The 15,566-nt window shown below is 41.8% G+C and overlaps 1 protein-coding gene across 1 annotated transcript in view; it reads left to right on the forward strand.

The window, feature by feature from the left end:
• Positions 1 to 10,201: 10,201 nt before the first annotated feature.
• Positions 10,202 to 15,566, forward strand: part of LOC121556044 (Nance-Horan syndrome protein-like) — an 84,361-nt gene continuing 78,996 nt past the window's right edge. Inside the window, exons 1-2 of the mRNA XM_045214017.1 lie at positions 10,202 to 10,313; positions 14,728 to 14,796. Of these exons, the coding sequence (XP_045069952.1) occupies positions 10,254 to 10,313; positions 14,728 to 14,796 (129 nt within the window). The 5' untranslated portion in view covers positions 10,202 to 10,253. The remainder of the gene's footprint in view (positions 10,314 to 14,727; positions 14,797 to 15,566) is intronic.

Raw genomic sequence — 15,566 nt, forward strand, 5'->3', positions numbered from 1 at the left:
TACAGTAGTATGGGGATATTACAGTAGGATGGGGATAGTAGATATAGTACAGTAGGATGGTGATATTACAGTAGGATGGGGATAGTAGATATAGTACAGTAGGATGGGGATAGTAGATATAGTACAGTAGGATGGTGATATTACAGTAGGATGGGGATAGTAGATATAGTACAGTAGTATGGTGATAGTAGATATAGTACAGTAGTATGGGGATAGTAGATATAGTACAGTAGTATGGGGATATTACAGTAGGATGGGGATAGTAGATATAGTACAGTAGGATGGTGATATTACAGTAGGATGGGGATAGTAGATATAGTACAGTAGGATGGGGATAGTAGATATAGTACAGTAGGATGGTGATATTACAGTAGGATGGGGATAGTAGATATAGTACAGTAGTATGGTGATAGTAGATATAGTACAGTAGTATGGGGATAGTAGATATAGTACAGTAGTATGGGGATATTACAGTAGGATGGGGATAGTAGATATAGTACAGTAGGATGGGGATAGTAGATATAGTACGTGGATGGGGATAGTAGATATAGTACAGTAGGATGGGGATAGTAGATATAGTACAGTATGGTGATATCACAGTAGATGGGAGATAGTAGATATAGTACAGTAGTATGGGGATAGTAGATATAGTACAGTAGGATGGTAGTCGTAGGATGTTACATAGGATGGGGATAGTAGATATAGTACAGTAGATGGGGATAGTAGATATAGTACAGTAGTATTGGGGATAGTAGATATAGTACAGTAGGATGGGGATAGTAGATATAGTACAGTGTTGGTGATATTACAGTAGGATAGATAGTAGATATATACAGTGATGGATAGTAATATATACAGTAGTTGGGAGATTTAGTGGGGAATAGTGTATAAATGGTATAATATAGTACAGTAGTATGGGTATTACAGTATATGGATAGTAGATATAGTACAGTAGGATGGGGATAGTAGATATAGTACAGTAGGATGGGGATAGTAGATATAGTACAGTAGGATGGGGATATTAGATATAGTACAGTAGTATGGTGATATTACAGTAGGATGGGGATAGTAGATATAGTACAGTAGGATGGGATAGTAGATATAGTACAGTAGGATGGGGATAGTAGATATAGTACAGTAGGATGGGGATAGTAGATATAGTACAGTAGGATGGGGATAGTAGATATAGTACAGTAGTATGGGGATAGTAGATATAGTACAGTAGTAGGGTGATAGTAGATATAGTACAGTAGTATGGGGATAGTAGATATAGTACAGTAGGATGGGGATAGTAGATATAGTACAGTAGGATGGTGATAACAGTAATGAGATAGTAATATATACAGTAGATGGGATAGTAATATAGTACAGTACGATGGTGATAGTAATATAGTACAGTAGGATGGGGATAGTAGATATAGTACAGTAGGATAGGGGATAGTAATATAGTACAGTAGGATGGTGATATTACAGTAGGATAGGTAGTAGATATATACAGTAGGATGGGGATAGTAATATAGATACAGTAGGATGTGATATTACAGTAGGATGGGGATAGTAGATATAGTTTGATAGTCGATATAGTACAGTAGGATGGGGATAGTAATATATACAGTAGGATGGGTGATATTACAGAGTGGGGATATAATATATACAGTAGGATGGGGATAGTAATATAGTACAGTAGGATGGTAGATATTACAGTAGATGGGGATAGTAGATATAGTACAGTAGTATGGTGTAGTAGATATAACAGTAGTATGAATATAGATATAGTACAGTAGTATGGGGAATTACAGTAGAATGGGGATAGTAGATATAGTACAGTAGGATGGGGATAGTAGATATAGTACAGTAGGATGGTGATAGTAATATAGTACAGTAGGATGGGGATAGTAGATATAGTACAGTAGTAGGGTATCCAGTAGGATGGGGATAGAATATATACAGTAGATGGGGTAGTGATATAGTACAGTAGGATGGGATAGTAGATATAGTACAGTAGGATGTATACAGTAGATGGGGATAGTAGATATGTACAGTAGGATGGGATAGTAGATATGTACAGTGATGGGGGATAGTAGATATAGTACAGTAGGATGGGGATAGTAGATATAGTACAGTAGATGTGATATTACAGTAGATGGGTGTAATATAGTACAGTAGGATGGGGATAGTAGATATAGTACAGTAGTATGGGGATATTACAGTAGGATGGGAATAGTGGTTGTACAGTAGGATGAGGTAGTGATATGTACATAGTATGTGATATCACAGTGGATAAGGGATAGTAAATATGCTACAGTAGGATGGGGATAGTAGATATAGTACAGTAGGATGGGGATAGTAGATATAGTACAGTAGGATGGGGATATTATATAGTACAGGGTAGTATGGTTGATATTACAGTAGGATTGGGGATAGTAGATATAGTACAGTGGATGGGGATAGTAGATATAGTCACAGTAGGATGGGGATAGTAGATTAGTACAGTAGGATGGGGATAGTAGATATAGTACAGTGGATGGGGATAGTAGATATAGTACAGTAGTATGGGAGATAGTAGATATAGTACAGTAGGATGGGGTAGTAGATATAGTACAGTAGGTGGTGATAGTACAGTAGATAGGTGTAATATGTACATGATAGTAGACATAGTACAATAGATAGGGATAGTAGATATAATACAGTAGGTGAGATAGCCAAATATAGTACAGTAGGATGGGATAGTAGATATAGTACAATGAATGGTGATATTACAGGATGGGGATAGTAGATATAGTACAGTAGGATGGGGATAGTAGATATAGTACAGTAGGATGGTGATATTACAGTAGGATGGGGATAGTAGATATAGTACAGTAGTATGGTGATAGTAGATATAGTACAGTAGTATGGGGATAGTAGATATAGTACAGTAGATGATACATAGGATGGGATAGTAGATATAGTACAGTAGGATGGGGATAGTAGATATAGTACAGTAGGATGGTGATAGTAGATATAGTACAGTAGGATGGGGATAGTAGATATAAGTACAGTAGTATGGGGATAGTAGATATAGTACAGTAGGATGGGATAGTAGATATAGTACAGTAGTATGGTGATATTACAGTAGGATGGGGATAGTAGATATAGTACAGTAGGATGGGGATAGTAGATATAGTACAGTAGGATGGGGATAGTAGATATAGTACAGTAGGATGGGGATAGTAGATATAGTACAGTAGGATGGTGATAGTAGATATAGTACAGTAGGATGGGGATAGTAGATATAGTACAGTAGTATGGGGATAGTACAGTAGGATGGGGATAGTAGATATAGTACAGTAGGATGGGGATAGTAGATATAGTACAGTAGGATGGGGATAGTAGATATAGTACAGTAGGATGGGGATAGTAGATAGTACAGTAGGATGGGGAGATAGTAGATATAGTACAGTAGGATGGGGATAGTGATATAGTACAGTAGTATGGGGATAGTAGATATAGTACAGTAGGATGGGGATAGTAGATATAGTACAGTAGGATGGATATTACAGTAGGATGGGATAGTAGATATAGTACAGTAGGATGGGGATAGTGATATAGTACAGTAGGATGGGGATAGTAGATATAGTACAGTAGGATGGGGATAGTAGATATAGTACAGTAGGATGGGGATAGTAGATATAGTACAGTAGTATGGGGATAGTAGATATAGTACAGTAGTAGGGTGATAGTAGATATAGTACAGTAGTATGGGGATAGTAGATATAGTACAGTAGGATGGGGATAGTAGATATAGTACAGTAGGATGGTGATATTACAGTAGGATGGGGATAGTAGATATAGTACAGTAGGATGGGGATAGTAGATATAGTACAGTACGATGGTGATAGTAGATATAGTACAGTAGGATGGGGATAGTAGATATAGTACAGTAGGATGGGGATAGTAGATATAGTACAGTAGGATGGTGATATTACAGTAGGATGGGGATAGTAGATATAGTACAGTAGGATGGGGATAGTAGATATAGTACAGTAGGATGGTGATATTACAGTAGTATGGTGATAGTAGTAGTACATATTGGTGATAGTAGATATAGTACAGTAGTATGGGGATAGTAGATATAGTACAGTAGTATGGGGATATGTACAGTAGGGATGGGGATAGTAGATATAGTACAGTAGGATGGATAGTAGATATAGTACAGTAGGATGGGATAGTAGATATATTACAGTAGGATGGGGATAGTAGATATAGTACAGTAGTATGGGGATAGTAGATATAGTACAGTAGTATGGGGATATTACAGTAGGATGGGGATAGTAGATATAGTACAGTAGGATGGGGATAGTAGATATAGTACAGTAGGATGGTGATAGTAGATATAGTACAGTAGGATGGGGATAGTAGATATAGTACAGTAGTATGGGGATAGTAGATATAGTACAGTAGGATGGGGATAGTAGATATAGTACAGTAGTATGGTGATATTACAGTAGGATGGGGATATAGATATAGTAAGTAGGATGGGGATAGTAGATATAGTACAGTAGGATGGGGATAGTAGATATAGTACAGTAGTATGGGGATAGTAGATATAGTACAGTAGGATGGGGATAGTAGATATAGTACAGTAGGATGGGGATAGTAGATATAGTACAGGATGGGGGATAGTACAGTAGGATGGGGATAGTAGATATAGTACAGTAGGATGGGGATAGTAGATATAGTACAGTAGGATGGGGATAGTAGATATAGTACAGTAGGATGGGGATAGTAGATATAGTACAGTAGGATGGGGATAGTAGATATAGTACAGTAGGATGGGGATAGTAGATATAGTACAGTAGTATGGGGATAGTAGATATAGTACAGTAGGATGGGGATAGTAGATATAGTACAGTAGGATGGTGATATTACAGTAGGATGGGGATAGTAGATATAGTACAGTAGGATGGGGATAGTAGATATAGTACAGTAGTATGGTGATAGTAGATATAGTACAGTAGTATGGGGATAGTAGATATAGTACAGTAGGATGGTGATATTACAGTAGGATGGGGATAGTAGATATAGTACAGTAGGATGGGGATAGTAGATATAGTACAGTAGGATGGGGATAGTAGATATAGTACAGTAGGATGGGGATAGTAGATATAGTACAGTAGGATGGGGATAGTAGATATAGTACAGTAGGATGGGGATAGTAGATATAGTACAGTAGGATGGGGATAGTAGATATAGTACAGTAGGATGGGGATAGTACAGTAGTATGGGGATAGTAGATATAGTACAGTAGTATGGTGATATTACAGTAGGATGGGGATAGTAGATATAGCACAGTAAGATGGGGATAGTAGATATAGTACAGTAGGATGGGGATAGTAGATATAGTACAGTAGGATGGGGATAGTAGATATAGTACAGTAGGATGGGGATAGTAGATATAGTACAGTAGTATGGTGATATTACAGTAGGATGGGGATAGTAGATATAGTACAGTAGGATGGGGATAGTAGATATAGTACAGTAGTATGGGGATATTACAGTAGGATGGGGATAGTAGATATAGTACAGTAGGATGGGGATAGTAGATATAGTACAGTAGGATGGGGATAGTAGATATAGTACAGTAGGATGGGGATAGTAGATATTGTACAGTAGGATGGGGATAGTAGATATAGTACAGTAGGATGGGGATAGTAGATATAGTACAGTAGGATGGGGATAGTAGATATAGTACAGTAGTATGGGGATAGTAGATATAGTACAGTAGGATGGGGATAGTAGATATAGTACAGTAGTATGGTGATAGTAGATATAGTACAGTAGTATGGGGATAGTAGATATAGTACAGTAGGATGGGGATAGTAGATATAGTACAGTAGTATGGGGATAGTACAGTAGGATGGGGATAGTAGATATAGTACAGTAGTATGGTGATAGTAGATATAGTACAGTAGTATGGGGATAGTAGATATAGTACAGTAGGATGGGGATAGTAGATATAGTACAGTAGGATGGTGATATTACAGTAGGATGGGGATAGTAGATATAGTACAGTAGGATGGGGATAGTTGATATAGTACAGTAGTATGGGGATAGTAGATATAGTACAGTAGTATGGTGATATTACAGTAGGATGGGGATAGTAGATATAGTACAGTAGGATGGGGATATTACAGTAGGATGGGGATAGTAGATATAGTACAGTAGGATGGGGATAGTAGATATAGTACAGTAGGATGGGGATAGTAGATATAGTACAGTAGTATGGTGATAGTAGATATAGTACAGTAGGATGGGGATAGTAGATATAGTACAGTAGGATGGGGATATTACAGTAGGATGGGGATAGTAGATATAGTACAGTAGGATGGGGATAGTAGATATAGTACAGTAGGATGGGGATAGTAGATATAGTACAGTAGGATGGGGATATTACAGTAGGATGGGGATAGTAGATATAGTACAGTAGTATGGGGATAGTAGATATAGTACAGTAGGATGGGGATAGTAGATATAGTACAGTAGTATGGTGATAGTAGATATAGTACAGTAGCATGGGGATAGTAGATATAGTACAGTAGGATGGGGATAGTAGATATAGTACAGTAGTATGGTGATAGTAGATATAGTACAGTAGTATGGGGATAGTAGATATAGTACAGTAGGATGGGGATAGTAGATATAGTACAGTAGTATGGGGATAGTACAGTAGGATGGGGATAGTAGATATAGTACAGTAGTATGGTGATAGTAGATATAGTACAGTAGTATGGGGATAGTAGATATAGTACAGTAGGATGGGGATAGTAGATATAGTACAGTAGGATGGTGATATTACAGTAGGATGGGGATAGTAGATATAGTACAGTAGGATGGGGATAGTTGATATAGTACAGTAGGATGGGGATTTTACCCCTGAGGGGCCCCCGTGTTGAGGATCAGCGTGGCAGATGTGTTGTTACCTAACCTTACCACCTGGGGGCGGCCCGTCAGGAAGTCCAGGATCCAGTTGCAGAGGGAGGTGTTTAGTCCCAGGGTCCTTAGCTTAGTGATAAGCTTTGAGAGCACTATGGTGTTGAACGCTGAGCTGTAGTCAATGAATAGCATTCTCACGTATGTGTTCCTCTTGTCCAGGTGGGAAAGGGCAGGGTGGAGTGCAATAGAGATTGCATCATCTGTGGATCTGTTGGGGCGGGATGCAAATTGGAGTGGGTCTAGGGTTTCCAGGATGATGGTGTTGATGTGAGCCATGACCAGCCTTTCAAAGTACTTCATGGCTACAGGTGTGAGTGCTACGGGTCGGTTATCTTAGTGTCCTTGGGCACAGGGACTATGATGGTCTGCTTGAAACATGTTGGTATTACAGACTCAGTCAGGGACATGTTGAAAATGTCAGTGAAGACACTTGCCAGTTGGTCAGCACATGCTCGGAGTACACGTCCTGGTAAGCCGTCTGGCCCTGCGGCCTTGTGAATGTTGACCTGCTTAAAAGTCTTACTCACATTGGCTACGGAGAGCGTGATAACATAGTCATCCGGAACAGCTGGTGCTCTCATGCATGCTTCAGTGTTGCTTGCCTCAAAGCGATCATAGAAGTGATTTAGCTCGTCTGGTAGGCTTGTGTCACTGGGCAGCTCGCGGCTGTGCTTCCCTTTGTAGGTCCTTTGGGAACGTCACCTCCTTACCTTCAGGCTCTGATCAGACCCTGCACTCAAACGAGGGCACTACGTTCATCCACCTCTGGCCTGCTGGCCCCCCTACCTCTACGGAAGCACAGTTCCCACTCAGCTATTCGCTGCTCTGGCACCCCAATGGTGGAACAAGCTCCCCCACGACGCCAGGACAGCAGAGTCTCTGACCACCTTCCGGAGACACTTGAAACCCTACCTCTTTAAGGAACACCTGGAATAGTCTAACAGTAATCCTTCTACACCCCACCCCCTCCCCCAGTGGTGGTTGTCCCACTGGCTATCCTAAGTAGTCCATTGTAGTACGATTCGATCTTAGTCCTGTATTGACTCTTTGCCTGTTTGATGGTTCGTCGGAGGGCATAGTGGGATTTCTTTTTGAGCGTCCGGGTTAGAGTCCCGCTCCTTGAGCGGCAGCTCTACCCTTTAGCTCAGTGCGGATGTTGCTGTAATCCATGGCTTCTGGTTGGGGTATGTATGACGGTCACTGTGGGGGGCGACATCATCGATGCACTTATTGATGAAGCCAGTGTCTGATGTGGTGTACTCCTCAATGCCATCGGAAGAATCCGGGGAACATATTCCAGTCTGTGCTAGCAAAACAGTCCTGTAGCTTAGCATCTGCGTCATCTGACCACTTTTTATTAACGAGTACTGGTGCTTCCTGCTTTAGTTTTGCTTATAAGCAGGAATCAGGAGGATAGAGTTATGGTCAGATTTGCCAAATGGAGGGCGAGGAGAGCTTTGTATGTCGTCTCTGTGTGTGGAGTAAAGGTGGTCTAGAGTTTTTTTCCCTCTGGTTGCACATTTAACATGCTGGTAGAAATGAGGTAGAACGGATTTAAGTTTCCCTGCATTAAAGTCCCCGGCCACTAGGAGCGCTGCCTCTGGATGAGCATTTTCCTGTTTACTTATGGCCTTATACAGCTCATTCAGTGCAATCTTAATGCCAGCATCGGTTTGTGGTGGTAAATAGACAGCTATGAAAAATATAGATGAAAACTCTCTTGGTAAATAGTGTGGTCTACAGCTTATCATGAGATACTCTACCTCAGGTGAGCAAAACCTCGAGACTTCCTTAATATTAGATTTTGTGCACCAGCTGTTGTTTACAAATATACACAGACCGCCACCCCTTGTCTTACCGGAGTCAGCCGTTCTATCCTGCCGATGTCAGCTGTATGTTGTCCATGTCGTCGTTCAGCCACGACTCGGTGAAACATAAGATATTACAGTTTTTAATGTCCCGTTGGTAGGATAACCGTAATCTTAGGTCGTCCAATTTGTTCTCAAATGATTGAACATTGGCTAATAAGATTGATGGAAGAGGCAGATTACTCGCTCGCCGTCGGATCTGTACAAGGCACCCCGACCTACGTCCATGATATCTCTGTCTCTTTCTCATGCGAATGACAGGGATTTGGGACTTTTCGGGTGAATATCCTTTGTGTCCGACTCGTTGAAGAAAAAATCTTCGTCCAATACGAGGTGAGTAATCGCTGTCCTGATATCCAGAAGCTCTTTTTGGTCATTAGAGGCGTTAGCAGAAACATTATGTACAGAATAAATTACAAATAACGTGAAAAAACACACATAATAGTACAATTGGTTAGAGGGCTGTAAAACGGCAGCCATCTTCTCCGGCGCCACTTCTATCATGGCATGGGGATATTCATTGACAGATATGTATTTGTTTAAAATCTTTCACTTGGTTTCATTTCAGAGAGACAATCCTATTTTTTTGCAAAATGATATATCCGCCTCACTCTTAGAGAAATGAGTAGTACTGCTAGGTTTTACAAAGTTAAATGTAACACGTTACTATATTTTTATAAAGAAATGTACAAATGATATGTTGGACATCAATATATATATAAAGAAAAATAATAATATTCAATACAGTAATATAAGCTCTGTATGTAAAACATTTACAGTTTACATTTTAGTCATTTAGCAGATGCTCTTATCCAGAGCGACTTACAATAAGTGCATTCATTTTAAGATTACTAGGTGAGACAACCACATAACAGTCAAATATACAGGACAGAACATTCCATTCCAGATAAGCATTGGATATAGAGCGTTTTGGAACAACAACAAAAAACATCCACACTAAAGTAAATGAATTAAAAATATGAGAACAGTAACATTTTACATAACCATGAAAGTACCTATAATCATTTCTGATGGAAAAAAAACAAATGAGAACATTTGGTGGATATAGCGTTTTGGAAATTCTCTTCATATTGTACGGGCGGCAGGTAGCCTAGTGGTTAAGAGCTTTAGCCCAGTAAGCGAAAGGTCGCTGGTTCGAATCCCCGAGCCGACAAACCTGCTGATGTGCCCTTGAGCAAGGCACTTAACCCTAATTGCTCCTGGATAAGAGCGTCTGCTAAATGACTAAAATGACTTTTTTTTTATGTAAATTGTGTTAATCATGTTTCACTGTTTTCATTGCTGAAAGATGTTACGTGTGTCTGTGTGTCAGATTACCAGCAGAGACAGCGAGCGAGCAGCAGAAGACGCAGAGTGACCATCGCTGTCTCGGTGGCATCCCCTATACCCATGTACCCCTCACCGCACTCTGTCAGGAGGAGACAGCAGAGGGGCCGGAGTCTGACTACGGTAACACAACTTCCAACTTATGGATAACAGACATATACTTACTTATACTTACAGACATTCTCTATGATAAAACCTCCAGGGCCACAGCATGTTGAGTCGTCAGTGTATCTGTTTGCTAGTTGACCATGGTGGTCTGATGACACATGTTCCATCCTCACACAGGGACTCCTGGCAAATCAAATGTTATTTGTCACATGCAATACAACAGGTGTAGACCTTACCGTGAAATGCTTACTTACAAGCCCTTAACAACAATGCAGTTTAAAAAATATTTACAAAATAAACTAAAGTAAAAAAAAGTAACACAATAAAATGACAATAACGAGGCTATATACAGGGGGTACCGGTACCGAGTCAATGTGCGGGGTACAGGTTAGTCCAGGTAATATGTACATGTGTCACTTCAAGTTTTCTTCTCCTTTCTTTGGTTCTCCATCTATGTCCTCTGTAGCTCAGCTGGTAGATCACGGCGCTTGTAACGCCAGGGTAGTGGGTTCGATCCCCGGGACCACCCATACACAAAAATGTATGCACGCATGACTGTAAGTCGCTTTGGATAAAAGCGTCTGCAAAATGGCATATTATTATTATTATATTATTATTATATTATTATTATTATTATATTATTATTATTATGTGTCTGTGGTAATAACATCGTAACCTTATTATTTTTCCTCATTTTGTTACGTTACAGCCTTATTCTAAAATGGATTAAATAGTTTTTTTCCCTCATCAATCTACACACAATACCACATAATGACAAAGCAAAAACAGTTTTTTTTTTTTTTTTAATTTGCAAAAAGAATCACACAAAAAACATATGACATTTACATAAGTATTCAGACCCTTTACTCAGTATTTTGTTGAAGCACCTTTGGCAGCGATCACAGCCTCAAGTCTTCTTGGGTATGACGCTACAAGCTTGGCACACCTGTATTTGGGGAGTTTCTCCCATTCTTCTCTGCAGATCCTCTCAAGCTCTTTCAGGTTGGATGGGGAGCGTTACTGCACAGCTATTTTCAGGTCTCTCCAGAGATGTTCGATCGGGTTCAAGTCCGGGCTCTGGCTGGGCCACTCAAGGACATTCAGAGACTTGTCCCGAAGCCACTCCTGCTTTGTCTTGGCTGTGTGCTTAGGGTCATTGTCCTGTTGGAAGGTGAACCTTCGCCCCAGTCTGAGTTCCTGAGTGCTCTGGAGCAGGTTTTCATCAAGGATCTCTCTGTACTTTGCTCCTGACTAGTCTCCCAGTCCCTGCCGCTGAAAAACATCCCATTTTACATTACATTTTAGTCATTTAGCAGACACTCTTATCCAGAGCGACTTACAGTTAGTGAGTAGTGCATACATGCTATTTTTTCATTTTTATTTTTTTATACTGGACCCCCGTGGGAATCGAACCCACAACCCTGGCGTTGCAAACGCCATGCTCTACATCCCACAGCATGATGCTGCCACCACCATGCTTCACCGTAGGGATGGTGCCAGGTTTCCTCCAGACGTAATGCTTGGCATTCAGGCCAAAGAGTTCAATCTTGGTTTAATCAGACCAGAGAATCTTGTTTCTCATGGTCTGACAGTCTTTAGGTGCCTTTTTGGCAAACTCCAAGCGGGCTGTCGTGTGCCTTTTACTGAGGAGTGGCTTCCGTCTGGCCACTCTACCATAAAGACGTGATTGGTGGAGTGCTGCAGAGATGGTTGTCCTTCTGGAAGGTTCTCCCATCTCCACAGAGGAACTCTGGAGCTCTGTCAGAGTGACCATCGGGTTCTTGGTCACCTCCCCGACCAAGGCCCTTCTCCCCCGATTGCTCAGTTTGGCCGGGCGGCCAGCTCTAGAAGAGTCTTGGTGGTTCCAAACTTCTTCCATTTAAAAATGATGGAGGCCACTGTGTTCTTGGGGACCTTCAATACTGCAGAAATGTTTTGGTACCCTTCCCCAGATCTGTGCCTCGACACAATCCTGTCTCGGAGCTCTACGGACAATTCCTTCGACCTCATGACTTGGTTTTTGCTCTGACATGCACTGTCAACTGTGGACCTTATAGACAGGTGTGTGCCTTTCCAAATCATGTCCAATCAATTGAATTTACCACAGGTGGACTCCAATCAAGTTGTAGAAACATCTCAAGGTTGATCAATGGAAACAGGATGCACCTGAGCTCAATTTCGAGTCTCATAGAAAAAGGTCTGAATACTTATGTAAATAAGGTATTTTTGTTTTTTATCTTAATACATTTGCAAAAAATTCTAAAAACCTGTTTTCGCTTTGCCATTATGGGGCATTGTGTGTAGATTGATGGAAAAACATAATTTAATACATTTTAGAATAAGTCTGTAACGTAACAAAATGTGGAAAAAGTAAAGGGGTCTGAATACTTTCTGAATGCACTGTAAATGTGTGGTCCACTCATCAGTTATTGTGAAAATATGTGTTTGTTCACAAAACACACAAAAAGGTTGCATCAGTTTTTCATTTTTCATTTCCAGATGCACCTGTCTGCATGTGTCAATTCAAATTAATTTATACTACTTAATCCTGAAATGCAGCATTTCTTTGTTCATTTCCATTGAGATGCATGTGAATGATGAAATATTCCTGTATTTCTGTGCCATGTATGTTTCTCCTCTTCATCAGCAGGGGAAACCAGATCAGCAGTTAGAACAGACCAAGATAAACAGGAAGAATAAGGGTTACCAATGTGTTCCTTGGGTTTGAACTCTGCATCCTGTTCAGTTTCTCCTCAGTCATTCATGGATCTGGGAAGCGTCTCAATAATCCTTCATCTTGCAGGTGATCAGAGGTCCTGGGTTCCTGGGCCGTTCTGTCTGCTCTGTAATGTAACTCGTTTATTTAGCTCTCTTTCAGGACATAAACAAACACCTGGTGACTCTCTCTCCTCTATCTAGCTGCTCTCTCTCCCTCTATCTAGCTGCTCTCTCTCCCTCTATCTAGCTGCTCTCTCTCCCTCTATCTAGCTGCTCTCTCTCCCTCTATCTAGCTGCTCTCTCTCCCTCTATCTAGCTGCTCTCTCTCCCTCTATCTAGCTGCTCTCTCACCCTCTGTCTAGCTGTTCTCTCTCCCTCTATCTAGCTGCTCTCTCTCCCTCTATCTAGCTGCTCTCTCTCCCTCTATCTAGCTGCTCTCTCACCCTCTATCTAGCTGCTCTCTCTCCCTCTATCTAGCTGCTCTCTCTCCCTCTATCTAGCTGCTCTCTCTCCCTCTATCTAGCTGCTCTCTCTCCCTCTATCTAGCTGCTCTCTCTCCCTCTGTCTAGCTGCTCTCTCTCCCTCTATCTAGCTGCTCTCTCTCCCTCTATCTAACTGCTCTCTCTCTCTCTATCTAGCTGCTCTCTCTCCCTCTATCTAACTGCTCTCTCTCTCTCTATCTAGCTGCTCTCTCTCCCTCTATCTAGCTGCTCTCTCTCCCTCTATCTAACTGCTCTCTCTCTCTCTATCTAGCTGCTCTCTCTCCCTCTGTCTAGCTGCTCTCTCTCCCTCTATCTAGCTGCTCTCTCTCCCTCTATCTAGCTGCTCTCTCTCCCTCTGTCTAGCTGTTCTCTCTCCCTCTATCTAGCTGCTCTCTCTCCCTCTATCTAGCTGCTCTCTCTCCCTCTATCTAGCTGCTCTCTCTCCCTCTATCTAGCTGCTCTCTCTCCCTCTATCTAGCTGCTCTCTCTCTCCCTCTATCTAGCTGCTCTCTCTCCCTCTATCTAGCTGCTCTCTCTCCCTCTATCTAGCTGCTCTCTCTCCCTCTATCTAGCTGCTCTCTCTCCCTCTATCTAGCTGCTCTCTCTCCCTCTATCTAGCTGCTCTCTCTCCCTCTATCTAGCTGCTCTCTCTCCCTCTATCTAGCTGCTCTCTCTCCCTCTATCTAGCTGCTCTCTCTCCCTCTATCTAGCTGCTCTCTCACCCTCTATCTAGCTGCTCTCTCACCCCTATCTAGCTGCTCTCTCTCCCTCTATCTAGCTGCTCTCTCACCCTCTATCTAGCTGCTCTCTCTCCCTCTATCTAGCTGCTCTCTCTCCCTCTATCTAGCTGCTCTCTCACCCTCTATCTAGCTGCTCTCTCTCCCTCTATCTAGCTGCTCTCTCTCCCTCTATCTAGCTGCTCTCTCTCCCTCTATCTAGCTGCTCTCTCTCCCTCTATCTAGCTGCTCTCTCTCCCTCTATCTAGCTGCTCTCTCTCCCTCTATCTAGCTGCTCTCTCTCCCTCTATCTAGCTGCTCTCTCTCCCTCTATCTAGCTGCTCTCTCTCCCTCTATCTAGCTGCTCTCCATCCTGCACCATGATTCTGAGTTTTCCTTTATGTCTCCATTTTCTGGTGTATTGTGGCTCAATAACCCTTCTGAGTCTGAATCATTTCTATTTCATCATTTGTTCATTGTGTTATCCTTTTGTTTTTGCCTTTGATGTTGTAGTTTGACAGCCCCGCCCCCCGTTCCTCCTCCCCCACCGAATGTTGCCACTTCTCTCCCTGGAGCAGAAAGGTATCTCTCCTCGCCTCCTCTCTCCTCTCTCCTCGCCTCCTCTATCCTCTCCTCTCATCTCTCAGGGCTTTATTGGCATGGGAAACATATGTTAACGTTGCCAAAGCAAGTGAAGTAGATAGTAAACAAAAGTGAAATAAACAATACAAATCTCTCTCTGCCTCTCTGCCTCTCTGCCTCTCTGTCTCTGCCGCTCTGTCTGTCTCTGTCTCTCTGTCTGTCTCTGTCTCTCTGTCTGTCTCTGTCTCTCTGTCTGTCTCTGTCTCTGCCTCTCTGTCTGTCTCTGCCTCTCTGAAACAAACCCTTTACTTCTGGTATCCAAGCTGAAACAAACCTTTTACTTCTTTCTGGTATCCAAGCTGAAACAAACCCTCTACATGTGGTCTCCAAGCTGAAACAAACACTATTTCTGAATGAATGAATCTGGTTAAAGAGCTCTTACCTTCAGATCTTAACAGAGAGGTACATGTGGGTTCAACTGGTTCCCACCCTCCTCTACCCTCCTCCATGTTAAAGTAGCGCTCTCCTCTCTGTGTGTCAGTTCCCAGCAGACTGGAGAGGCCACAAAAGGAACCGTCTCCTTGGAAACATCACGCAAATAGTAAAACAAATCAAAGAGAACATTTACAGCTGATTTGGAGAGGGAGAGAGGAGAGAGGAGGGAGAGAGAGAGAGAGAGAGAGAGAGAGAGAGAGAGAGAGAGAATCTAAAATACAGTGACCCCCTCATCATTACCAAGCTGCGCAATCAAACCTCTTTTACTGACACAC

This window comes from Coregonus clupeaformis, unplaced genomic scaffold, assembly GCF_020615455.1.
Source record: "Coregonus clupeaformis isolate EN_2021a unplaced genomic scaffold, ASM2061545v1 scaf0182, whole genome shotgun sequence".
Lineage (NCBI taxonomy): Eukaryota > Metazoa > Chordata > Actinopteri > Salmoniformes > Salmonidae > Coregonus > Coregonus clupeaformis.